Source organism: Oncorhynchus mykiss, chromosome 4, assembly GCF_013265735.2.
Source record: "Oncorhynchus mykiss isolate Arlee chromosome 4, USDA_OmykA_1.1, whole genome shotgun sequence".
In the NCBI taxonomy this organism is placed as follows: domain Eukaryota; kingdom Metazoa; phylum Chordata; class Actinopteri; order Salmoniformes; family Salmonidae; genus Oncorhynchus; species Oncorhynchus mykiss.
This window is the reverse complement of record NC_048568.1, coordinates 15650210-15675844: the sequence shown is the minus strand read 5'-3', so window position 1 is coordinate 15675844 and position 25635 is coordinate 15650210. Positions and strand designations below refer to the sequence as shown.

At 43.2% G+C, this 25635-nt stretch overlaps 1 protein-coding gene across 4 annotated transcripts in view; it reads right to left on the bottom strand.

Moving 5' to 3' along the window:
- Positions 1-25635, bottom strand: part of LOC110522174 (lethal(3)malignant brain tumor-like protein 3) — a 34351-nt gene that overhangs the window by 4261 nt on the left and 4455 nt on the right. For 3 of the 4 annotated variants that reach the window (XM_036975736.1, XM_036975733.1, XM_036975735.1), the window contains exons 3-21: positions 25091-25202; positions 24179-24341; positions 22589-22718; positions 20701-20785; positions 20372-20466; positions 19572-19676; positions 19081-19216; positions 18616-18707; positions 17904-18055; positions 16350-16426; positions 15811-15896; positions 15311-15421; positions 13667-13781; positions 12784-12886; positions 11064-11219; positions 10587-10712; positions 7131-7219; positions 1888-2048; positions 1723-1785 (exon numbers count right to left, since the gene is read on the bottom strand). In XM_036975736.1, coding sequence (XP_036831631.1) covers positions 1723-1785; positions 1888-2048; positions 7131-7219; positions 10587-10712; positions 11064-11219; positions 12784-12886; positions 13667-13781; positions 15311-15421; positions 15811-15896; positions 16350-16426; positions 17904-18055; positions 18616-18707; positions 19081-19216; positions 19572-19676; positions 20372-20466; positions 20701-20785; positions 22589-22718; positions 24179-24341; positions 25091-25202 — 2157 coding nt within the window. The remainder of the gene's footprint in view (positions 1-1722; positions 1786-1887; positions 2049-7130; positions 7220-10586; positions 10713-11063; positions 11220-12783; positions 12887-13666; positions 13782-15310; positions 15422-15810; positions 15897-16349; positions 16427-17903; positions 18056-18615; positions 18708-19080; positions 19217-19571; positions 19677-20371; positions 20467-20700; positions 20786-22588; positions 22719-24178; positions 24342-25090; positions 25203-25635) is intronic. The other variant, XM_036975734.1, reaches the window with a different exon arrangement.

The following is a 25635-nucleotide window of genomic DNA, read 5'->3' as shown; positions in this document are numbered from 1 at the left end:
TGCCAAGGACTGGAACGAATACCTGTAAGAATGCTGTTCAGCCTCCCGGGTGGCACAGTGGTCTAGGGCACTGCATCGCAGTGCTAGCTGTGCCACCAGAGACTCTGGGTTCGCGCCCAGGCTCTGTCGCAGCTGGCCGTGACCGGGAGGTCCATGGGGCGACGCACAATTGGCCTAGCGTCGTGAGGGTTTGGCCGGTAGGGATATTCTTGTCTCATCGTGCACTAGCGACTCCTATGGCGGGCTGGGCGCAGTGCAATGATTACTTTATTCTACATTATGATAAACTGTCCAATGTTTTTTAATGCGTGAAAATGTACAACGGTTCATCCGATATATATGAAAGTACCCTCAAATTAAAGCTGACAGTCTGCACTTCACCCTCATTGTATCATTTCAAACTCAACGTACTCGAGTACAGAACCAAAATATTTAAAAAATGGTCACTGTCCAATGAATTATGGTGCTCACTGTAGGTCCTGGATGGCAGGAAGCTTGGCTGTAGCGCCTTACGATCGATCGGATGCTGAGCAGTTGGCATACCAGGTGGTGATGTAACCGGTCAGGATGCTAACGATGGTGCAACTGTAGAACTTTTTGAAGATGCCCACCCAATCAAAGGATCAGAGAATTAATCTAGTATTGAAAACATAAGCTAAAGCTAGCTAGCACTGCAGTGCATAAAATGTGGTGAGAAAATTGTCTGAGTGAGAAAACAATCGTTTAACAAATTCATTTCATCAAAAATGAAGGAGAGACCTATATTTTGTTGTATTTCTTTCACTTTCACTCACTTAGCTAGCGAATGTAGCTTGCTAGTTTAGCCTACTCAAACACCTGGCTCAAAGAGTGAGGGATGCTATGCTAGCTAGCTGGCTATCCAACGCTGGAACTCTTCCAAGTCAAGGTAAGCTTTTGTTTTTATTAATTTATTGCCACCGGGGCTTGCCAGTGTAACTGTTAAACTGCTAGGTGCTGACTGTACACTGTACTGCATGATTGTAGCGGGTTGACTAATATGATGATAATGATGTAGGCTGTGTGTGGCGGTTATGATATGGTTTGACTTGGGAAGGTTTTTTCGCCTGGTCACAGGAAACTGATGTGTCTGAAGTCCACAAGCGAAGGGAAAAGGTGAGAAGATCAGAAGGAATACAATGATTAAAGGGATCATGCTATTTGTAGCTGCTATGAGAGTGAACTGTGTTTGCGTGTGATCAGGGGTGTATTCATTCCGCCGATTCTGTAGAAAAAAATTCTTAAACGGAAGCAAACGGAACAAAATGGGTATAAACACACCTGCATTTGTCCAAAAGAAACTCTTGTTTCCAACTGTTTGACTAATGATTACACTCTAGATCAGCTAGATGCAGGCAAGACTGTGCAAGGCGGTACTGAATGTGTCAATGTCTGTCACCTTGATTACTCAAATTTCTCGCAACCTGTGCACTTACGTTGTAAACTTTCATTTAAAGGGTACGTTGTAACAACCTCATGATGGGAATAGAGAACATTTGAGTATCATGTAGTAGCCTAAACCTATTGATGTTACATTGAGTCATCCAATTTGCTGCAATAAGGAAATAAGAAGAAATAAGAAATAAGGCCATGCTCATGAAAAAAAGAATCATCCCCCAGTCATCTTAAATGGCAACGACCGCCACTGGTGTGAGTGTGTGTATGTATCAGTGGTTAGCTGCACGTTCTGTACTGAAACTGTACCTCGTCTCTGAAAGTGTGCACGTGTTCCCTACAGCCTGGAAGACCTTGGATGAACTCAATCACCTGTAACACATTGGACATCATGCTTAGTATAGTTATCCAAATGAACAGCACAGTCATTGCACAGCAAGCAACATTGTAGCGACAATGCAAATCATCCATTACCTCCTCCACTGTCCATGAAGCCACTTTGCTTGAAGTGATGCCAGCCACAGTGGGAAGTAGCTTGCTGTGCTGGTCCCAGCAGAAAGGAGAGCTGCTAGGGGATGGCGAGGTGCATGGCATGAACACTGACTGGTGAAGGGCTTGCTGTAGTGTCAGCTCTACTTTAGGGAAGGAAATAAGCATACAAAAATCCTCAAATTAATTAACTTAAATTTGGAAAAGCAAGGAATGTGTTGCTGTGATCACCTGAAGATGAACAGCTCGATACTAAAGGGATCTGATGGAAGTCTTTGGAAAGGTTAGAAGAAACAGAATGCAGATGCTTGCTGCTCACTCCTAACCATATTGGGAAGCAGCCTGTTTCTCTATCCAGGCATAAACCCAGCTTTGAGCATCTTCCAACGTTTATCTCCTAAAATTGACAATTCAAGTGAAGAGGAAAATTGTGGTGTTTTGAGAGTCATTCTAAGGTTTTGATGGAACACAAAGATAAATATTGCCTGGGGAGGAACAATTCTAGAGAAATTCACATTAAGACCACCTCATTGGTTAATTGCACACAAGGTCCAACCAAAATTTGACTTCCGCTTTTAACCCAACCCTTCCGAAAGACACATATACATACACATTACATTTTTTACACTTTTTATGTAGGAACTAATCTACTGTAGCAAGAGAGGGAAGCAATTACAGTCTGGGCCAATTAGAGAGGTAGCAAGGGTCACAGTCACAGACTCATGGGTCATAATTCATTAGGACAAATTTAATGAGGTGACAGTTGTGACACAGCAACTTCATGTAACTTTACTTTGGTTGACGGAGAAACTTACAACAAAACAGTTGTTCGCTTATGAACAAACACCCAGAGGACATCAATATTCACGTTTCAGGGAAATGAGGGAGTATTTTCTGGAAGTGTCTTCACTTGCCATTCTACTGAGTAAATACCTGAGAGGCACTGGGTGTTACTCCTGCATATGCATGTTAGAGAATGATCACGGCTCATTAAATCTAGAATATATACACAAATAAATACATATATGTACGCACGCACACACACACACACACACACACACACACACACACACACACACACACACACAGTTGAAGTCGAAAGTTTACATACACTTAGGTTGGAGTCATTAAAACTTGTTTTTCAACCACTCCACAAATTTCTTGTTAACAAACTATAGTTTTGGCAAGTTGGTTAGAAGAAGTTTACATACACTAAGTTGACTGTGCCTTTAAACAGCTTGGAAAATTCCAGAAAATTATGTCATGGCTTTAGGCTGATAGGCTAATTGACATAATTTGAGTCAATTGGAGGTGTACCTGTGGATGTATTTCAAGGCCTACCTTCAAACAGTGCCTCTTTGCTTGACATCATGGGAAAATCAAAAGAAATCAGACAAGACCTCAGGAAAAACAATTGTAGACCTCCACAAGTCTGGTTCATCCTTGGGAGCAATTTCCAAATGTCTGAAGGTACCATGTTCATCTGTACAAACAATAGTACGCAAGTATAAACACCATGGGACCACGCAGACGTCATACCGCTCAGGAAGGAGACGTGTTCTGTCTCGTAGAGATGAGCGTACCTTGGTGCAAATGTGCAAATCAATCCCAGAACAACAGCAAAGGACCTTGTGTAGATGCTGGAGGAAACAGGAACAAAAGTATCTATATCCACAGTAAGAACGAATTCTATGTCGACATAACCTGAAGGTCGCTCAGCAAGGAAGAAGCCACGGCTCCAAAACCGCCATAAAAAAGCCAGACTACGGTTTGCAACTGCACATGGGGACGAAGATCATACTTTCCTCTGGTCTGATGAAACAAAAATGGAACTGTTTGGCCATAATGACCATCATTATGTTTGGAGGAGAAACGGGTAGGCTTGCAAGCCGAATAACACCATCCCAACTGTGAAGCACGTGGAAGGCAGCATCACGTTGTGGGGGTGCTTTGCTGCAGGAGGGACTGGTGCACTTCACAAAATATATGGCTTCACGAGAGAGGAAAATTACGTGGATATATTGAAGCAACATCTTAAGACATCAGTCAGCAAGTTAAAGCTTGGTCGCAAATGGGTCTTCCAAATGGACAATGACTCTAAGCATACTTTCAAAGTTGTGGCAAAATGGCTTAAGGACAACAAAGTCAAGGTATTGGTGTGGCCATCACAAAGCCCTGACCTCAATCCTATAGAAAGTGTGTGGGCAGAACTGAAAAAGCATGGAGGCCTATAAACCTGACTCTGTTACACCTGCTCTGTCAATAGGAATGGGCCAAAATCCATCCAACTTATTGTGGGAAGCTTGTGGAAGGCTACCCAAAACATTTGACCCAAGTTAAACAATTTAAAGGCATTGCTACCAAATACTAATCGAGTGCATGTAAACATCTGACCCACTGCGAATGTGATGAAAGAAATTAAAACTGTATGTTCAGTTGAAGTCAGAAATGTACATACACCTTAGCCAAATACATTTAATCCTAGTAAAAATACCCTGTCTTAGGTCAGTTAGGGTCAACACTTTAAAACACTCTAAAACTTTTGATTGGGGTCCCTTAGAAATGTCCTTGTTTTTGAAAGAAAAGCAGATTTTTGTTCATTAAAATAACATCAAATTGATCAGAAATACAGTGTAGACATTGTTAATGTTGTAAATGACTATTGTAGCTTTAATGGAATATCTACATAGGCCCATTATCAGCAACCATTACTCCTGTGTTCCAATGGCACGTTGTGTTAGCTAATCCAAGTTTATAATTTTAAAAGGCTAATTGATCATTAGAAAACCCTTTTACAATTATGTTAGCACAGCTGAAAACTGTTGTACTGATTAAAGAAGCAATAAAACTGGCCTTCTTCACGAGACTAGTTGAGTATCTGGAGCATCAGCATTTTTTGGGTTCGATTACAGGCTCAAAATGGCCAGAAAAAAAATAACTTTCTTCTGAAACTCGTCAGTCTATTCTTGTTCTGAGAAATTAAGGCTCTTCCATGCGAGAAATTGCCAAGAAACTGAAGATCTCGTACAACGCTGTGTACTACTTCCTTCAGAGAACAGCGCAAACTGTCTCTAACCAGAATAGAAAGAGGAGTGGGAGGCCCCGGTGCACAACTGAGCAAGAGGACAAGTACATTAGAGTGTTTAGTTTGAGAAACAGACGCCTCACAAGTCCTCAACTGGCAGCTTCATTAAATAGTAGCCGCAAAACACCAGTCTCAACGTCAGCAGTGAAGAAGCGACTCCGGGATGCTGGCCTTCTTGGCCGAATTGCAAAGAAAAAGCCATATCTCAGACTGGCCAATAAAAATTAAAGATTAAGACGGGCAAAATAACACAGACACTGGACAGAGGAACTCTGCCTAGAAGGTCAGCATCCCGGAGTCGCCTCTTCACTGTTGACGTTGAGACTGATGTTTTGCGGGTACCATTTAATGAAGCTGCCAGTTGAGGACTTGTGAGGCGTCTGTTTGGGTAGGCACAAAACTACCTTCATACTTCACTTGTTTTGTGGCACTTGTGGCGGTCGTAGAGCAAAATGGAAAATGTTGTGTTCCTTGAGAGTCTCCCCTTTCCATAGTGGTCATAATAGTTTGTATGTCAAACGTTTGGAACGCTACAGACATTTACGTGAGAAGACTGATTTTCGGGATGTCTCATGATTGGACAAACACCGCTCTAGCTCTGCCACCTTTCATCACAGATGGGGAAGTGCGGCACTGGCGGATACAGTGGGTTGTTATGTAATTTAGATTGACGCATCGACTCTGGGGGGTTAAACCCACATTCTAATCTAAAATCCCTCATGACCATATTATAATTCTACTGCGTCGATGAAGCAACTGCCTTCTTCATTTCATCTGTTTATCTTATTTCACTCCAGTGCATTTTGCAAAGCTCCAGAACGTGATCAGACTCACTCACCATCACATTTAGCTTTAACAATACTGTGATCCATGTTAATATGAATGCATTTTTTTGAAATTCTCTAAATCCTCACGTAAGGGCCTAAAACCAAAATCGTGCATTAAGTTTGACTACAATCAAATATATTTTGTAAGTTGTTGATTTGTACATGTTTATCTGCTCCATGCGGCACCACTGACTATGCTAGGCATCAGAATGAAAAGAACAAATGAAGACATTAACAGAATAAGGAGCATTTGTTGCTGTATAGGATGCATAGGTCTCGGTATAATCACATGAAAGGGACCCATATAAAGTGACATGGAGAGAGATGGAGCTTTGAAAACTCCTTACAGAAGGTGATCAAAGCCAAAGTGCCTTTACTCTCCAAGGCAGATATACAGACTAATTAACCCAGCATCATCCTAAACGGAGCTAGAGGAGAGCGACCGAGTCATTCAACGTCACCAAGAAACATCTATTCCCTTATTGTAATTAAGTATATCTTCCACGGCTGTACATGAAGTACATGCTGTTTACAGTTGCTACACACAGAGCAGTGGCAGACCCCGCAACTGTCAGAAAGGCCAGTGCCGTTTGATGTCTGTTTCAGGAAAACATCTTCTGTGTGTCTCTGTATTCAAAGAGTATTTCCCTCCAGTTTGCTGCTTGCTGCTGGTTCACTCTCATTACTGTCTGTTACCTTCTATCCCTTCAGAGGAGTGAGAACTCAAAGGACCGGAGCAGAGCCTTGGATGTTCCGACACTGGAACATCACACAAGGAACCCTGAATCCACTGTACTGTACTGTGGAAGGAGTGAGTCATCCCTATTGCTTTAAGCTTTTCCCTATTGTCTTTAGGTTCGGTTTAAACTACACTGCAAAAGACAGTTTTGGTACTCAGTGCTGTTCGGTTTCATTGGGAGAGGATGAGAATATTGGAATTCTCAATAAATGAACTAAAACCAAAAGGAGCTAGGGCTCAAATGACGACAAACAAGACATTCAAATCATTTCGGCGCGTGCCAAAGACATTAATATCCACATAATAACACTGTGTGAAACTTTTGTTTTGAGAGCGTGTGCCTAGCTCTGGCATGACGCAGAGTGAGGGGAGGAGACATCCCAAGAGGTCAACACATTCAGCATAGTAAAAGACAGAGGGAGGATGGATCTACATTACTGATTCACACTGTGAAGGAAGGCACTGGGTAATGAGTGGGAGGCCATAGATCAGACTGTACTAGGGAGAGACACCGTGCAGTGACGCCCTTAAGATATTTGAGCGATAGGAAGAATAGAATGTTGTACAGAGACAGTACCTTTGGTTTCCATTATGCATGACACCTCACTCTCCATTTCTTCCTCCACCGGCTCCTCGACCTTCCTCTGTTTGCATGGCCGCCCAACCCTGGGAGAGAGAAGGGAGTCAATAGAGACACACAGATAGGGCAGTACTGCAGGGACTGAGCTCACACAATTTGGAACAAACTTTTCATGACATATTGAGTCACTACTTCATTGATTATCACTGTGCATTCCAAGATGTTCCAATACTAGCAGTCACTACTCCTGGGATGAAAATGTCATTGCTTGTAATCACTTTTAAATCCTCAGAACTGTTCCGTCATACTCAAGCAACACGCTGCTCTGGTTGAGTCTTGATAAATCCTAAATAACAGGGTGATGACTTGAGTTTCTCTCTAAATTAAACTTAGCTCAGGCATTCTGTCGCCTCTCTTCTCCATGTGCGCAGAAATAGTTTTGTGCGTTGGACTGAAAGAAGCTCCCAACTCCTGAATAAAATGAAGATAAAACTTAGCCCCCGTCCCTGGACAACCAATTCATCTATGCAAATAAGTTTTAGCATTTAAATAACCTATACAAATCAAGCTGCCCACATATTCCATCAGTTATCTGAAATACCAACACGTCTCTGAGGCCATACATGTGGAGTAGAAATGTCTAGTAAAATGGGATTGAGTGCATGTTAGAAATACCTGCTCGTAATGACATTTGATTGTTTGATTATATTTTTTTTAAAGAGAAACAGCATGATGTCATATATGACTCATTGAAATCTGATAAATAGTGCATGATGGTTTTGGTAGTGTATGCCTAAGGAGGGACTTATATAAATGAAAGGAAGGTAATTGTAGGGCAGGCATTAACCTCGTCTCCAGCCTCGAGAGAGAGCCGGCTGGTGGACAAGATTAGGCAGGCATGAGTCAGATGACAGTTTGACAAAGCTCAGGGAAGATGCTGTGGAGAGGCTTGGTAATTACAGCAATCTTCAATTATACTACGCTGACTGTGGCTCTCTCTGTGTGGTAATAAATGTGGTCCAGAAAATATATATATATTTTTTTTAAAGCGAGAGAGAGAGGGACAGTTGTTGGCTATTAGGGAGCGGAGGCCGTGCAGCGTGTGTGAATGTGTGAGATAGATACAGGAGGCTCGGAGTACCAGAGCAGCAACGGAGGGAGAGACGACTTCTTGCTAGTTACAGTTGAAGTCGGAAGTTTACATACACTTAGGTTGGAGTCATTAAAACTCATTTTTCAACCACTCCACACATTTCTTGTTAACAAACTATCATTTTGGAAAGTCAGATAGGACTTCTACTTTGTGCATGACACAAGTCATTTTTCCAACAATTGTTTACAGACAGATTATTTCACTTGTAATTCACTGTATCAAAATTCCAGTGGGTCAGAAGTTGACTGTGCCTTTAAAACAGCTTGGAAAATTCCATCATTGGAAAATAAAAAGAAATCAGCCAAGACCTCAGAAAAACAATTGGAGACCTCCAATTAGTCTGGTTCATCCTTGGGAGCATTTTTCAAATGCCTGAAGGCACCACGTTCATCTGTACAAACAATAGTACGCAAGTATAAACACCATGGGACCACACAGACGTCATGCCGCTCAGGAAGGAGACGCATTCTGTCTCGTAGAGATGAATGTACTTTGGTGCAAAAAGTGCAAATCCCAGAGCAACAGCAAAGGACCTCGTGAAGATGCTGGAGGAAACAGGTACAAAAGTATCTATATCCACACTAAAACGAGTCCTATATCGACGTAACCTGAAAGGCCGCTCAGCAAGGAAGAAGCCACTGCTCCAAAACCGCCATAAAAAAGCCAGACTACGGTTTGCAACTGCACATGGGGACAAAGATTGTACTTTTTGGAGAAATGTCCTCTGGTCTGATGAAACAAAAATAGAACTGTTTGGCCTTAATGACCATCGTTATGTTTGGAGGAAAAAGGGGGAGGCTTGCAAGCCGAAGAACACCATCCCAACCGTGAAGCACGGGGGTGGCAGCATCATGTTGTGGGGGTGCTTTGCTGCAGGAGGGACTGGTGCACTTCACAAAATAGATGGCATCATGAGAGAGAAAAATTATGTGGATATATTGAAGCAACATCTCAAGACATCAGTCAGGAAGTTAAAGCTTGGTCGCAAATGAGTCTTCCAAATGGACAATGACCCCAAGCATATTTACAAAGTTGTGGCAAAATGGCTCAAGAACAGCAAAGTCAAGGTATTGGAGTGGCCATCACAAAGCCCTGACCTCAATCCAATAGAAAATTTGTGGGCAGAACTGAAAAAACATGTGCGAGCAAGGAGGCCTTACAAACCTGACTCAGTTACACCTGCTCTGTCAGGAGGAATGGGCCAAAATTCACCCAACTTATTTAGGGAAGGTTATGGAAGGCTACCCTAAACATTTGACCCAAGTTAAACAATTTAAAGGTAATGCTACAAAATACTAATTGAGTGTATGTAAACTTCTGACTCACTGGGAATGTGATGAAAGAAATAAAAGCTGAAATAAATAATTCTCTCTACCATTATTCTGACATTTCACATTCTTAAAATAAAGTGGTGATCCTAACTGACCTAAAACAGGGAATTTTTACTTGGAATAAATGTCAGGAAGTGTGAAAAACTGAGTTTAAATGTCTTCGGCTAAGGTGTATGTAAACTTCCGACTTCAACTGTATATATATATCGTCTCATCCGATTGCATAGTACCTGTCTTGACTATGTCAAACTGAGAGAAGCTAGCTAATTAGGCTAATTGAGGCTCCACTCAGATGATAGCCTAAATAGCAGCCTACCTGTTGGCTTTTGGTCGTTGTAGCCTTTCTTTCTCATTTCACTTTTCATTCTGTCATTTTAATCCCATCTTTCATTGATTAGATATCCCCTGACTTGCTTGCCAGATAAGCAGGGCAGCAATGCAATTGTCTCTCTCGCTCTCCTCTGCGGGTAATGCACGCCTTTTTTTTAGCAACTTTTTCCCCCAAATCATCAATATATAGTCGCATCATGCAGCCCATATATATTTTTGATTTCTAAGACATTCCCAGGGTTATAGGCCTATCACAACTAAATAAATAATAGGTCTTATTGTGATGGCAAAGGCTATATACGAAATGGTTTTATACGACTGCTTAAAACGTAGATGCTCCAAAGGCGCGCATCAGCAGCTCGTATGAGTGGAAGCCCGGAGATGCTAAAATGTGTTTATGTTAATTAACAAGTCAATTACCGCAAGACCGCCAGTCATTTGCATGACAATTACCGGCTGACAAAACGTAGTGACTGCCACAGCCCTACATCAGGTCCTCACAATCCTATCAGTCGAACACTGGACCAGCCGGCAGTAACGACACAGTCGCACACCGCTCAACCATCAGATTGAGTGCGGGTTCTGTCAGCCAGTCCGGATAGTGCAGGGCTTTTCACATGTATTGTAAGGGCCACTCACCTCCTTTTTGGCTCTGTGCCGGCGGGTTTCTTGATTGACCGCTCCATGGCACTCGCCACCCCGATGCCAGCCTTCTCGCCCCTGCCAGGCTTGTCCAGGTGATTTGGGTTGGCGCTTAAGTGCTTGCTAAGAAATTGGCAGAGAAATGTTTTTTTTTTAAGTACAATAATAAGAGAGCCATGTTTGGCGTGGAACGGTTAAGCATGAGAGTCACTTCAGACAGAAATAGATGAGAGCTGTTCGCACTTTTTTTTTTTGGGGGGGGGGGGGGGGGGGGGGGTGTTAAAATGCTCGAAGGAATTTGGAAATGAAGTTGAACTGCAAAATTCGAAGCTACACGATGATAGTCTCGGCCAAACTCTACAGTCTAATACGCCTACGCTGGAATCATGCATTTCCCCCTACAATATCTGTCTCAGACTGTCTTGAGAATATATTGTAGTTAAAGCAGTGTTTCGGTTGCTGATTGGTCCTTACTCTGCAGTGAGAGCTGGAGCTGGGATGATATCTGGGTTGGGTTCTGCCCGTCGGGGTCGCCCCAGTCCTCCTGACCCTGGCATCTCACCACTCAGACGGTCTGGCAGCACTGAGTCCTTGTTGATGTTGATGTCAGAGTATGGGCATCCCACCGCACTGCAAATCAGAGCATATACATTATTACAAATGACTGATTTAAGGAAAAAAAGACTTGGTGTAATAACTTAATAGGCCTTAATTACAACTTAATAAGGTGTTAATAACAAGACAAGATATTCATTCACACATCAGTGATCTTGGGGACAGAATCAAAAGCTAATATAATCAAAGCAGCAGAGAGATATGTATATATTTTTTAAGGCAGCTCGCTCACACTGAGTGTGTGCCACAAACGCTCTTTCCTGTCTAATCGGGGAAACATTGATGTTGGCATAAAACAGTTTACACCGTTCCTAGTACTACTCAATAGTCACTACAGCCAAGAGTTTCTGGGGTTGAAGTGATTCATTCCAGGGTGATGAATCTCAATTTTGGAAACATTGAACGTGCTCTAACTCAAGCTACAGACAATAGCAGTCTGTAGACTGAGACTACTTCGTTCACAACGCCTTGTCGTCGTCCACCTGTGTAATGTGCTATTTCTCATTATCTTAGGGGGAAACATACTTTACCTCAACTAAAAAGGAAAGGATCTATATGAACAACATATTTGCACTGAAATGGTTAGGTAAGCCTCGCTGTCACACTGCGACCACTCTGACTGACGAGGGGAGAGAGAAAGAGAGATTGCGTTTCTCCCTTTCTCTCACTCTCTGCTAATCCCCCTCTCATTTTTCTTGGCTGCTGTCACACATTTCTTTGCATAATGAGGGCTCTTTCCCATCCTTTCTGTGCGTAGCTAGCTGTCGCTCTACCGCTTTAATATTCCAGGTTTGCCAACAAACACTGATAAAGCACCTCTCATCCCATAGATACATTTTAATACACTACATTCTGTACTCAGGCTCCAAGTTAATCAGCTCACATTACAGACACTGAACCAACGGACTGTGTCCCTATTAAAAAGTCTCTCTACCGCAGTGTGCACGACCTCCGGTCACTCCGTAATAAAGCACGGCAACGTCGGGAGAAAGACCTAGAGTCATTATGCCTGTTCTGCCAATATGTTTCTGTTCACATTAGTAGATCTCCAGCTGGAGGGGTACATGCTGTACGAAAGCCCGGTGAGGCAGAGGTGGGTGTATGGAGAGTGGAGGCGCGGTTTCTCAGGAGAAAAGGGTAAGAATTGTGATGAATACTGATGGGAGAGAGTGACACTCATGTGCTTACACCGCTGTGCCTCTAGCTCCACACAGCCAATTATACAGGCTCTATACAGCCTCACCCCAGGGGCATTCGGGTACGTGTGGATCATGTACAATACCTACCTATATTGTTGACCTCCGGACCTACCACAGCTGCTGTAGGCTAACACTCACTTTCAGTAGGAATACATTGGGTGTCTCTTGCATTATGAGTCTCTATGCTACAGTAATAAACATAACTGGTGGATCAAAGGGTGGATCAATGAGCCTGAAGCCCAGTTTGACCAGCAACAAGTGACCATTCACCGGCAAGTAGCGATATGAAGCCTGTTGGGGTTACAAGTGGACATTTCTATTGGATGGTAGTTTTGATGGCCTGGCCAGCCAGACAGAGTGATTGCTCTGAGTGTGGGTACCTGTGGTGGCCAGAGTAGCGGGCTCCTTTGATGTGGCCCACACCTTTACACCCTGGGGTGGGACATCCGCCCTGCTCAGACGACTCAAACAGCTCCTGTGGACCTGGGGATGAGGAGAGGAGAAAGGGGTGAGATATTACATCCAGATCTACCTAGTGATACCCTATTCACTACATGACTTCAGGCGAACCATCCTAAAATAATGTTCATCTAATCTAGCCGATTAATGTAATGCGAATGTGCAGTGTCCATATTAGGATAGCCTCAGTCACAAGGAGTTGGTGTCAACATTCCAAGGAGCTGGTACTATTGACAGTCAGTACAGGAAGAGAGAAAGCAGATATGGCCCTGGATGTGTCCATATGACACGAGTGAGCTGCCATGTGGAGCGGTAACTCTCGCTCTGAGAACGCAGCTCTGTACTCTGAAACATGACGGCAGTATCAGCTGCACTCTAATCACAACTCCTCACTCCACGTTTCCATGGACACCACTACACAGGGAGAAATTAGTAGTAAGTGGAAAGGGAGGCAGAGAGAAGTTCATTGTTCAGCTCCCAGCATCCTCAGGGTAAAATGCAGGATATTGACCACAGAGAGCCAGGACTCATGAGCCATCAAAGAGTCATTTTGAATAATTTGCTTTTTTCCCCACCAACAAGGCTTCCTCCCACCACTCCTTCAATATAACAACAGCAGATCAGATTAAATCGACGCAGAGACGGAACCGTCTTTTCAGGGAAAAGCATAGCGATTGAACGGGATAAGAAATAGCAGCGTCCATTGAGGCCTGGCTCTAAGTGTGTCTGCTAGGAACCGTAGGTCTGGAACTGAGGCAGGGAGCTGGACATGAATAGATTAGGATGAGTCATAAAGCCACTCACTGATCGGGGGCTGGAGGGGGTGGCCTGTCTTAGCACACCAGCCCGCAGGGTGGATGTCTGGACTGTCTGTGTCCACCCAGTAGTCATACTCATCCGTCCAGCCATCAAAATGGATCTAGAGGAACACACACCAAGGACAAACAGTCACAGTAGAGTCCGACCACATACGATAAATATAGAAATGTGGGAAAAAGAGATTTAATCAAAATCATGGTCGAATGATAAAGACATATCTTGGAGATTAGAAGCTGAACTACTGATTGTGTCAATCTAGCTGACAAGCACCGTCTCGGACTGAAGCCCCTGGCACTGCCCTTACAGCTGGAGGAGGCTAGCCCGGGCTATCTGTGGGAGGCCGACACACAGCATAGTTGGTAACTATCGCTCATCCTCTGTTCTTATCCACACTCCTGACAATGATAGTGTGCTTCACAGTGTGGGGCAAACAAGAGGAGACAGGAGCACACCAGGGTGTCGTGGGAAGGCAGACCCTCCTAGTACACAGCCTGCTTCCCTGCCTTGCTAAAAACAATTGTTATTAGTTCAGTTGAAGACAACATGAAATATGAAGCATGCGCTGGCACAAAGGGACTGAAGATGGGGAGACAGCATGAGAATGTATGTGATGCTTGAAGGACAATGAGAGCATGAAACGCATGTAGTGTTGGTTCGTGTATGAGTGGTGAGAGTGATGGTGGTGGGGGTATGGATGGAGCTTCAGAAAACAGTCTTGGAATGAGTGAGAGAAGACAGGGTTCCGAGGTAGGAGGTCAAGATCAAAATCGAAAGCCTTGTATATAAAGTGACAAGTGACAGTAGAGAAACCAAAGCTAAGCTGAAGGAGTATGAGTTTAGAAACCCGGAGGGACTGTATAGACTGGAGCTATGCTATCTAGGGCTATTCTTGCTCCATGCGCAGAAGGGTTTAGACTGAGATGACTGAACAGTATAGGCATAAGTAGGGCAGAGGGAAAGGCACTGACATACACCTCAGGCAGCCAGCTGTCCATCGACTCCCAACACTGACCTACTGTTCACTTCAGAGTTCAAAGAGCATGGAGAGCAGAGCTCTCCTGAAAATGGTCTCAAGGAGAGAGTCAAGGAGATGTTAATTTGATGTACTGGAAACTGGAATAGAGGGACAATGGTGAGGTCTTGAATAATTTGTATATGTATTCCCAGTAAATCAGCACATTTCTCCCACAGGACACCTTCATACAGAGTTCATCTCCCAATTTTCCACGTAGAGCTGGAGTTTCATCCTTTTTTTGTTCTTTGAAATGTTTCAGAGAAATCTGTAGTGAACCAGAAGTCAAGAGATTATACTCAAGGATTATACTAGTTCAGATCTAGGGTCTAATAGCTACACACTTCACAGTGCAGATGAGTGACGTATTGGCTAATCCTCCTGTCATGTCCAGCTCAACTAAACCACACACACACACACACACTCATCCCTACATCTGAGTCTAAAAAATAGTGGTGGGAGGAAGGGTGACCTCCTAGTTATTGACATAGACAGAAGTGTTGCTACAGCTGAGTCACAGTATCACGTTGAATGACTCCAGTCTGGAGTGAAGATGGATACTGGTAGACACAGTGGTCAGACAGAGACAGATAAGAGAGTTGAAGAGATGTTCTCACCTGGACCCTGTGGTCATCAGTGTCCACCACGGTGGCCACTCTGACAAGCATGGGGTTCCTCTTGTCCACCGTCTCCAACTTCATGAGTGGCTGGAAACTGTGGGGGGGTTTCTGTAGAGGGAGAGTGTGTGTGTGTGTGGGGGGGGGGGGGGGGGGGGTGTTAGGGCTCAGAGGCACCAATAGCGCTTGCAGGCCAAGAGTACTTAGCACTTCTGAACATAATTTGCGAACCAAGGGCGCTCTGATTTCACATGTAGTATCGCATGAATAATTCCGGTAGTCCGACCTCTACAGAGGGTGGTCCTTAAAACACAGCGCGCTGACGATCGGCAGACGTCACATCGAATGTGGGTCTGGCGTTCGAGCGTGCATCTTTAGGCAGCATATCATATGTCACACTCTGCGGCAGACGGCCAGCTAGGCTACTACTGTGTTGGAATGTAGACGTGGGGCTGCCACATCGTCTTGCGTGCCGAGGATAGAGAGATAAACAGCCGTACCCCTTTAAAAGCCCTGGCAGGAGCCGGTGACGAGTGGGTCTCCTCCAGATACTTTCCCCAGGAGAAATTCTTGACATTGGGGTAACCTACAGGAAAGAGTAATGAAAAAGACTGAGCCAGATTGAGCACGACTACACATGCTGTATCATGTAGTACATGTGTGGGCGGGTAAAGTCCCTTGTTCTTTCTGTCATTCTAAACCATCGGTCTTCTCCACAGTGGAATAACATCATTTACAGATCCGATTAAAACAAACAAAAAAAATCTGTCATTTAGCAGACACTCTTATCCCAAGTGACTTACAGTAGGGAGTGCATACATTTTCATACTTTTATTCGTACTGGTCCCCCATGGGAATTGAACCCACATCCCTGGCGTTGCAAGTGCCACGCCCTACCAACTGAGCTACATGGGCGGTGATCTGCTTGGAAACGTTCCATGTGTTGATCTTTACTATCAGAACTGTATGCTCAGTCATCATTACACATGTGTGGTATCCTGGCAGGATCTGCAGGATACATAGTGAGCTAGTAGCTCACCTGGAGGCTTGGTGAGAATCCTGTCGTTGTCTTGACACCAGCCCACTGGGTGGATGTATGGACTGGTTGCATCACACCTACGGAGGAGGAGCAGGAGAAGGACAGTGGTAACAAAATGCCATCTGCTCAGCAGATTTCTTTTGTATATATACACATGTATATTCCTCCTCTTCCCTATAAACGGTTATGACATGAACTTCCCCATAAACTGTTACGTGGGGGATTGAATAGGGATAATGTTTAGGAGTAAGCACAAGGATAGGAGAATAGGTCAGCTGACATTGTGACAGACTCTGAGCCACTGTGGCTTCAGCCACCTTATGACTGAGTGATTAACCCATTCAGGTAACCGTGATGGCATGTTATGCAACAATCACTTTGACGTATCGGGAAGTGTCAGGGCGAGAAAGGATACTTCCCTCACAGCTTCCCACTGCTCCCTCTCTCCACGTCAACCATCGGTAGGACAACATATATCTATCACCGAATGATGGACGGCACACCACTGACGAGTAGATTGTAGGCAGTAATACTCCTATGATGCTGTCATTGCATCAGCAGTGCAGGATAAATTGCAAGGGGCTTGCATAACTGCATAACGGTTTACTATTTCACCATGGGACTCAACATACTGTATCGAAACCGATCCCTTTTTGTGTTGTGCCAGTGTGACACAACTGTGTCGTAATCTACATTTGAGGATTGCCATTGTTTCTACCTCAGTGGTCAGTGTTGTTACAGCAAGCTTGTCTGAGGGACAACATAGACTCCCAGTGTCCTACTCTCTGGCCAGGCCAGGGTGAAGCAGAGCCCAGTGGAGTGGTTAACCTGCTCTTTGGCCCAGAGGTGTGATGCTGCAGGGCCTGTGACTGGCTGACGTGAGCTGTAGCGACAACACATGAGAGAGAGAGCGTCATCTCCCTGGGTGAATCTGCTCGTCCCCCTTAACCGCTCCAGGCTCTACTCTCTCTCTCTCTCTAACTCCTCTCCTCCTTGACATTTATTTGACGATCGTCCATAATTCAGCCAATACAAGCTCTTGTATCGTGCAGACTGGGACTTCCTCCTGGCAGTCCAAATCCCAAGCTGGGAGGGCTTAGAGCAGGCACGAAACGACAGTAACGACACGCGCAATTCTCAGTCGGAAAAAGACAAACAAAGGCGAAAATCAACAAGGGTTGGAGGGATGGCAATTGAGGGGGGAAAAGAAGACTAGAGAATTGTGAGGGAAGTGATGTGCGTGCTAGTGTCAAAAGAATAATTCATGTGACAGCCGATTCATACTGTACTTAAAATGTATTACACAAGTAATGTAGCTTGTTTGCTTGTGTAAAATATTAATAACAAACACTCTGGTAAGAGGCAATGCTTTTCTCCTCCCAGACACAAACATTCTGTTGTAATAAATCTAGCACCATCTAGTGCCCAATTCTGCAACAAGAAAACAAAAAAATCTGCGTGACTTAGATATGACATCGGTAAACACAAATCACCGCTTTGATTTTGAAGTCTGAAATATCTTAAGGAAATGTAAATCACAAAGTTAGACATTACCAGAAGTCGTAGCTCTCGTCCCAGTCATCAAAGTGCACCAGGAATCGACTGTCCACCATGTCTGTTACTGTGGCAACACAGATGAAGGAGGGGTTCTTCTTGTCAATGGCCTCCAGCTTCATCCCAATTCTGAATCCTAAAGGAGTGACAGTCTGAAAAATAAACACAGGACAGTTACTCAGAGACAAAAAGCTCACATTTGGCTCAGCCATGAATCTTGTTATATTATAGCCTTTCGACTGCTCATGAAACTACTCAATATCTATGTTGAACGGGTTGATGTCAAGTATTGTACTTCAATGAAGGAGGTGTAAAACTGGGTGTGAAGTCTAACTAAACTAAACAGTTTCACCTAGCGGTAAAACAGTAGTATCAAAGCAATATGAAAGCGATCCAATGAATGAAAGCGATCCATAAGGCCTTGGACACACTCGGATTTTGTGTCAGAGAATTGCGGATGGAGCCAATGGAAGTCAACAGTTGCTGATAGAATGACAACGCCAACGGAGATGATTGTCCGGGGGGGGGGGGGGGGGGGAACGGTCTGTCTTTTGATGGATGCAACTTGTCCAAACTCGTCCGAGAATAGTTGAATTGAGTTGAACTTTTAACGGACAAAAACTGACAATGATGTATGTCATATACAATTTCATCCGTGTTCATGCATTGGAGTGTGTCCCCAACCTAAATTAGATCTGTAGGCTGCTCTTACCGTGTTCTGATTCTCAAACAGGGCCTTGGGAGCTGCCTGGGCTTTGCTCAGCTTGATATACGACAACCAGCTGAACTCCTCATCCTTTAAACCTGTCCATCCATAGAGGGAGGGAGGGGGGGGGGGGGGGGTTATTTTACTCTTTATCAAATATCCCTGGATCAATTTCAGGTATGCTAGTAATCATGCAGAAAATAGCTACTAAAAATGCATGAGTATTGTTTTCCTGTTGCCATAGGTAACCTGCTTGCACGAAGCAAAACAAATGAATTATAACCATCCCTATATGACTAGTCTCACATAGGAAAGAAAACTGTCCAGCAATACAGTGGTAAGAAAATACTAATGAGAAGATGAGGGAGTGCTACAGTAACAGTTTGAAAATGTCCCATCCAAAATGACCAATACTGTATGCGTTATTAGCTTTTCCAGGTGGATATCTGTCAAAGGTAGCATGTCTCTTACCTTTGGGGGGGTGAAGCGTGTGTCCTGTTTTCTCACACCATCCCACAGGGTGAATGTCTGCAGAGTTGGAATTCACCCAGAAGTCATAGTAGTCGGAGTACTTGTCAAAGTGAAGCCGTATTCTGTGTCCTGAAACCTAAACATGGAAGAAGCATTAAGCATCTTCACACATTACACGGTTATCCTGTGTTTGCTACTCAAACGAAATTAATTAAGTAATAACCTACTGACTAGACGGGCACATGATGCCAACATAGAGAAGTGGACATAATTCAAAGTACAAAAACGCATTTATGGTCTTATAAATACTGTATTTTGCTAATGCCATTGCATAGCAACCCATAACATCACAACTATCACAGCTATTCACTGGAACAAGAACAACGACAATGCAGACTTTGCTTCAGATCTTCCCAAAGCTGAAGATTTCCATGGCATGAGTTTCGACTCCCCTGAGAGGGCAGCGATGATGAGTCGAGGTGAGAGGTTACCTCAGCTACAGTGAGCACACAGTACATGGAGGGGTGCTCTGGATCCACTCCCTCTAGCTTCATTCCCACCCGGAATCCATTCTTACTCTGGGGGAAGGCCTGGTGCTGAAAGGAAAATGGGACATCATTAGTTTAAAATACATATTTCCGGGCGTTTGAAAAATAATGAACTTAAAGCAGCAATATGAGACTTTTTGGGCGACCCGGCCAAATTCTCATAGAAATGGGAGTTATAGATTCTCATTGAAAGCAAGTGTAAGAAGCGGTAGATATGTTCTATGTGCGCAATTTCTATGCTTCACGTTCTAAGGTTTCGTTTCTGCATCTTTTACTTTTGCGTTTGGAAAACCAGCTTCAAACCGAGGAAAGTACAATATTTATGCTTATGGAAAATATATTGCACAGCAGTTTAGATGGTAAAAGGATTCTCTACACTATACTTGCTTGTTTTGTCACAAACTGAAATTATGCAAACTATTAGAATATTAGCAACCAGGAAATGGTGGAGCGATTTCTGCATAGTGCACCTTTAACACTGTTTTTGTAGGCAAAGACTAATACATGTGATTAATGAGTTGAAATGAATTTATTCTCAACACGTAGGAAAAAATGTAGGACTTGATGTGACATATCATCTTAACCCTGAATGACAAGCTGTAAAGGAGGACTAGACGAAAGAATAGATTGACTAGAAGGATAAGGGTTTAGGATAAGGGTTTAGGATAAGGGTTTAGATTTAAGTATTTAAGATTCAATAACCCATTCTATACAGGCCTGAGGGGTATGGTATGACAGCTCACCTCTTTGAACAGTTTAGTGGGGGCAGCAATGGCTTTGTCCTGCTCCAGATATGAGGCCCAACACCAAGACTTCTTTTTCCCTCCATATGGAACAGCTTCCATAGTGAGACAATGATTCATTAGATTGTGTAAAAAGCAATACACAACATTACATTGAAACACATACAGTTAGTGTGTGTGTGTGTGTGTGTGTGTGTGTGTGTGTGTGTGTGTGTGTGTGTGTGTGTGCAAATGGCAGTGATTATATCAATATGGTGATTGTGAAAATGAGTATCCGGGCCCGGAGTGGCCCCTCACAAGTGTCCCTCCCACTGCATGTTTCTACTCACTGTGTCTCAGTAGGCCTGCGTCCCCCCTCCGTTTCCTCCTGCCTCGCGGCGCGCCACGGGTCGTCTTCCTGCTGTCTTTCTCCTCCTGTTTGATGCACACAGGAGGCTTTACACACTGGAACACTAGAATATGCAGTAACATTCTAAGACTAAGAATTCTAAGAACAGTACCAGTCAAAAGTTTGGACACACCTACTCATTCCAGGGTTATTCTTTATTTTTTTTACTATTTTCTACATTGTAGAATAATAGTGAAGACATCAAAACTAGGAAATAACACATATGGAATCAACCATCAAGCGCTATGATGAAACTGGCTCTCATGAGGACCGCCACAGGAAAGGAAGACCCAGAGTTACCTCTGCTGCAGAGGATAAGTTCATTAGAGTTACCAGACTCAGAAATTGAAGCCCAAATAAATGCTTCACAAAGTTCAAGTAACAGACACATCTCAACATCAACTGTTCAGAGGAGACTGCGTGAATTATGCCTTCATGGTCGAATTGCTGCAAAGAAACCACTACTAAAAGACACCAATAAGAAGACACTTGCTTGGGCCAAGAAACATTCTTTGGTCTGATGAGTCCAAACTGCTGTGTCTTTGTGAGACGCAGAGTAGGTGAACAGATGATCTCTGTATGTGTAGTTCCCACCGTGAAGCATGGAGGAGGAGGTGTGATGGTGTGTGGGTGCTTTGCTGGGAACACTGTCTGTGATTTATTTAGAATTCAAGGCACACGTAACCAGCATGGCTACCACAGCATTCTGCAGCGATACGCCATACAACCTGGTTTGCGCTTAGTGGGACTATCATTTGTTTTTCAACAGGACAATGACCCAACACACCTCCAGGCTGTGTAAGGGCTATTTGACCAAGAAGGAGAATGATGTAGTGCTGCATCAGATGACCTGGCCTCTACAATCACCCGACCTCAACCCAATTGAGATGGTTTGGGATAGGTTGGACTGCAGAGTGAAAGAAAAGCAGCCAACAAGTTCTCAGCATATGTGGGAACTCCTTCAAGCATTCCAGGTGAAGCTGGTTGAGAGAATGCCAAGAGTGTGCAAAGCTATCATAAAGGCAAAGGGTGGCTACTTTGAAGAATCTAACATATAACATATATTTTGATTTGTTTAACACTTTTTTGGTCACTACATAATTTGACTGGTACTGTATATAAATGTGATATTTCAGTTTTATAATTTTTATACACTTGCAAACATTTCTAAAAACCTGTTTTTGCTTTGTCATTCTGGGGTATTGTGTGTAGACTGATGAGGGAAATAAACTATTTTATCAATTTTAGAATAAGGCTGTAACCTAACAAAATGTGGAAAAAGTCAAGGGGTCTGAATATTTTAAATGTGGAAAAAGTCAAGGGGTCTGAATATTTTCCAAACGCACTGTACTCACACATACAGTATAGACTAGAGCAATGTGATATTTTGGCACAGGCAATGAGGACAGTCTTTACGAGGTAGTATTGAAATCATTCTGAATTTGTGTTTACTGTACATTGAAATGTTTCCATTTTGAAACAATAATGATAAATCAGAGATTAGCCAAGAATTATCTACACCAGTCGGGTCGCAGCACGTTCTGTGAAGCATTCATTTAGTACGAGTTATGACACCTCAGCAGGAAAGGCATGCAAGGCTAACACGTCATCCCTCAAAATCCTGTGCAATTTGGAGTGATGCCAAAAGATTTACAGACTTGAGGTTCTATACCATATAAATCAAATAAGCATATATCTACAAAATGTGATGAAATATCAGTAAGATGTCAACAGTTAGGTATAATTCAGTAGGTACACAATTCAGGATAACATTTGTAAAAAAACAAAAAAAATGTTTTAAATCCTTGGCGTAATAAAGTAATACTGACATAGACTTCATCATCGTCCTCAGGCGGGACCTCTGGGGTGTCCATCTTGTACTGCTGCAAAGACCTCTTACGGCTGACCCCCACCACCTCCCCATTACTCTTCGAAACCTCCTTCTTTAGCTTCAGCTCACTGCAGTGGAAAGAAAATATAGAGTAAAGGTTTGTGCAAGAAAGGATCACCCTTCTAATAAACTATAGTTTCAGTAATAGCTGAACTGCAAAATAGCTAAAGCTTGGCCAGCATGAAACATTAATGCCAAAATAGTCTTCCTTCATGGCAATTTCTGAAATCTATGACTAAAAGAATAAACAAAGAAATGCACTGTGGTGCTGGGCAGAAAACCAAACTGATTGTGTTACTAGGATATTATTAGATTGTAGAACTAAATTGATTTTAAGGGGGACCACACCTTGTATTTCATATACATAACGCATTACTCCTACATTGACTTACTCAAGGGCTGCCTATGAAGAATCCTATCATCATCAGCAGCTAGAAATATGGTCAAAATCTAACAAAAATTACAATCCAACTCCAATTTTTCCAAATGAAATGTGATTAACTGTTCATTACAGTATGTATAGTCTGTCTTTCTCTTCTCTGTTGCCATGGCAGTAGTAAATCCACAGAAGGAATACCACTTTAAGGTGCAACGTTCTGTTCGCAGTTTCTCCCATTTAAAACAATGGATATTGGGGCCCACGGCAACTCTCTCTCTCTCTCTCTCTCTCTCTCTCTCTCTCTCTCTCTCTCTCTCTCTCTCTCTCTCTCTCTCTCTCTCTCTCTCTCTCTCTCTCTCTCTCTCTCTCTCTCTCTCTCTCTCTCTCTCTCTCTCTCTCTCTCTCTCTCTCTCTCTCTCTCTCTCTCTCTCTCTCTCTCTCTCTCTCTCTCTCTCTCTCTCTCTCTCTCTCTCTCTCTCTCTCTCTCTCTCTCTCTCTCTCTCTCTCTCTCTCTCTCTCTCTCTCTCTCTCTCTCTCTCTCTCTCTCTCTCTCTCTCTCTCTCTCTCTCTCTCTCTCTCTCTCTCTCTCTCTCTCTCTCTCTCTCTCTCTCTCTCTCTCTCTCTCTCTCTCTCTCTCTCTCAGCATGCATTAGCATCACCACTAGTCTTTACATTAACTAACTGATCAATTATTTCTGGCTTCCACCTTGCATAGGAGGGCTTGCCAAAGAAATGTTTAGGAGGTAGACTTATCGATTTTCTTAAGCATATGAAATATGTTTATAGTTGTTGTGGTTATGAATGTAGGAAACTAAATATATACGGTTGCTTATATCAGCACATCGAGACATGAATAATCAAATAAAAATGTACATTAAACATTTACTTAACCATGATAATTTGGCATAATATCACAATGTTTGTCTCTCATTGACTGGGTGAAAGACTGTACTGGCCATTATGTCAGTGTACTGTACATAAGCGGAGGTTATTACAAACAGAACTTCATAAGCACAATAAACACCAGCTCAACTACTGGAAAATAGCATATGCAGAAACTGCAGTTAAGACCAGACCAGACTAGATGCCCTGGATACTAATGAAACCCTAGTCCTCCCCACTCCCCAGGCCGCTCCCCAGCCCACTCACTCCTGCTGGTCCTGCTGCAGACAGCGCTCACTGCAGTGGAGGCCATCAGACATGAAGTCCACGGGGGAGCCCTTCCTTTGGCAGCGCACGCACACCAGGCCTCTCTGGGCCCACTGCCCCTCCTGCATCTCCTCTATCTCTTTCACGGCTACCGCAGCACTGTCTGAGAGGGTTGTGGAAGGAGGGAGAGAGGGCGAAGAAAAGAGAGTCACAAAGTCATCCTCACCCATATCCTGTGTGGCTAATGAATCATTTCTAAGTTCAGGGTCAATAACAACAGAGCAATAAGATAACATAAAAGGTTCCCGTGCATTCCCTGTTTCATTAATAAACAACAGCAACATAGCCACCAGCTAGACTGAGACTCAAATTGAAGGCCTTATTTGGAGATAATCAGAAATGCTCAAATAGATAGCTGATAGCTGACTGCTTATAATGATCACGATTCACCATTTTGTGCTTAGCTTTGCTGAGCTCAATTCGACTGACTCTCGTGCCTAGGGTTAGACACAATAAGGACAATTATTGAAAATGCACACGTCTTGTATATCAAAAGGTATGAACATGAAATACTATTTCAGACAGCAAAGTTACAGGATGGATAATTATCTAGTTTTGTAAATAGCCGTTATAGACAATATAATGATTTGCCGTGAAATGTAAAAACAAAGCCAACTCTACAGCAGCTTCTTAAAGACTGTATGCATGGTATGTGATAAGCTGGTGAAAATCTTCCGTTAAACATGCCCATTTGAAAGACGAAAGAGAAGATATATGCACATCCCACCCGATCAGGTGCATCTCAGACCCCAATGGGGATACAAACATTGTACATGTGTATGCTACCGTCTCACAAATATATCCCTTCCGGGAGCATCTAAAAGTTGTGGACATTGAACCATGCCATCTTACCCTCCTGAGCAGTGGGCACTGCCCATGTAATGGTGGCATGAGCTTTCTTCACACTCTCATCTTCTCCCTCCTCTGTTAGGACCTCCAAGACTCCAAACTCATTCACCTTAAACTAATAAACACAGCACAAACTTTCAAAATGGATTAAATCAATGTTTTTCTCTCACCCATCTACACACAATAGCCCAGAATGACAAAGTGAAAATGTGTTTTTAGAAATGTTAGCAAATGTATTGAAAATTAAATACAGAAATATCTAATTTACATAGGTACTCACACCCCTGAGTCAATACATGTTAGAATCACCTTTGGCAGTGATTACAGCTGTGAGTCTTTCTGGATAAGTCTCGAAGAGCTTTGCACACCTGGATTGTACAATATTTGTACATTTTTTCTTCTTTAAATTCTTCAAGCTCGGTCAAGTTGGTTGTTGATCATTGCTAGAAGGCCATTTTCAAGTCTTGCCACAGATTTTTAAGCCGATTTAAGTAAAAACTTTAACTAGGCCACTTAGGAACATTCAATGTCGTCTGGTAAGCAACTCT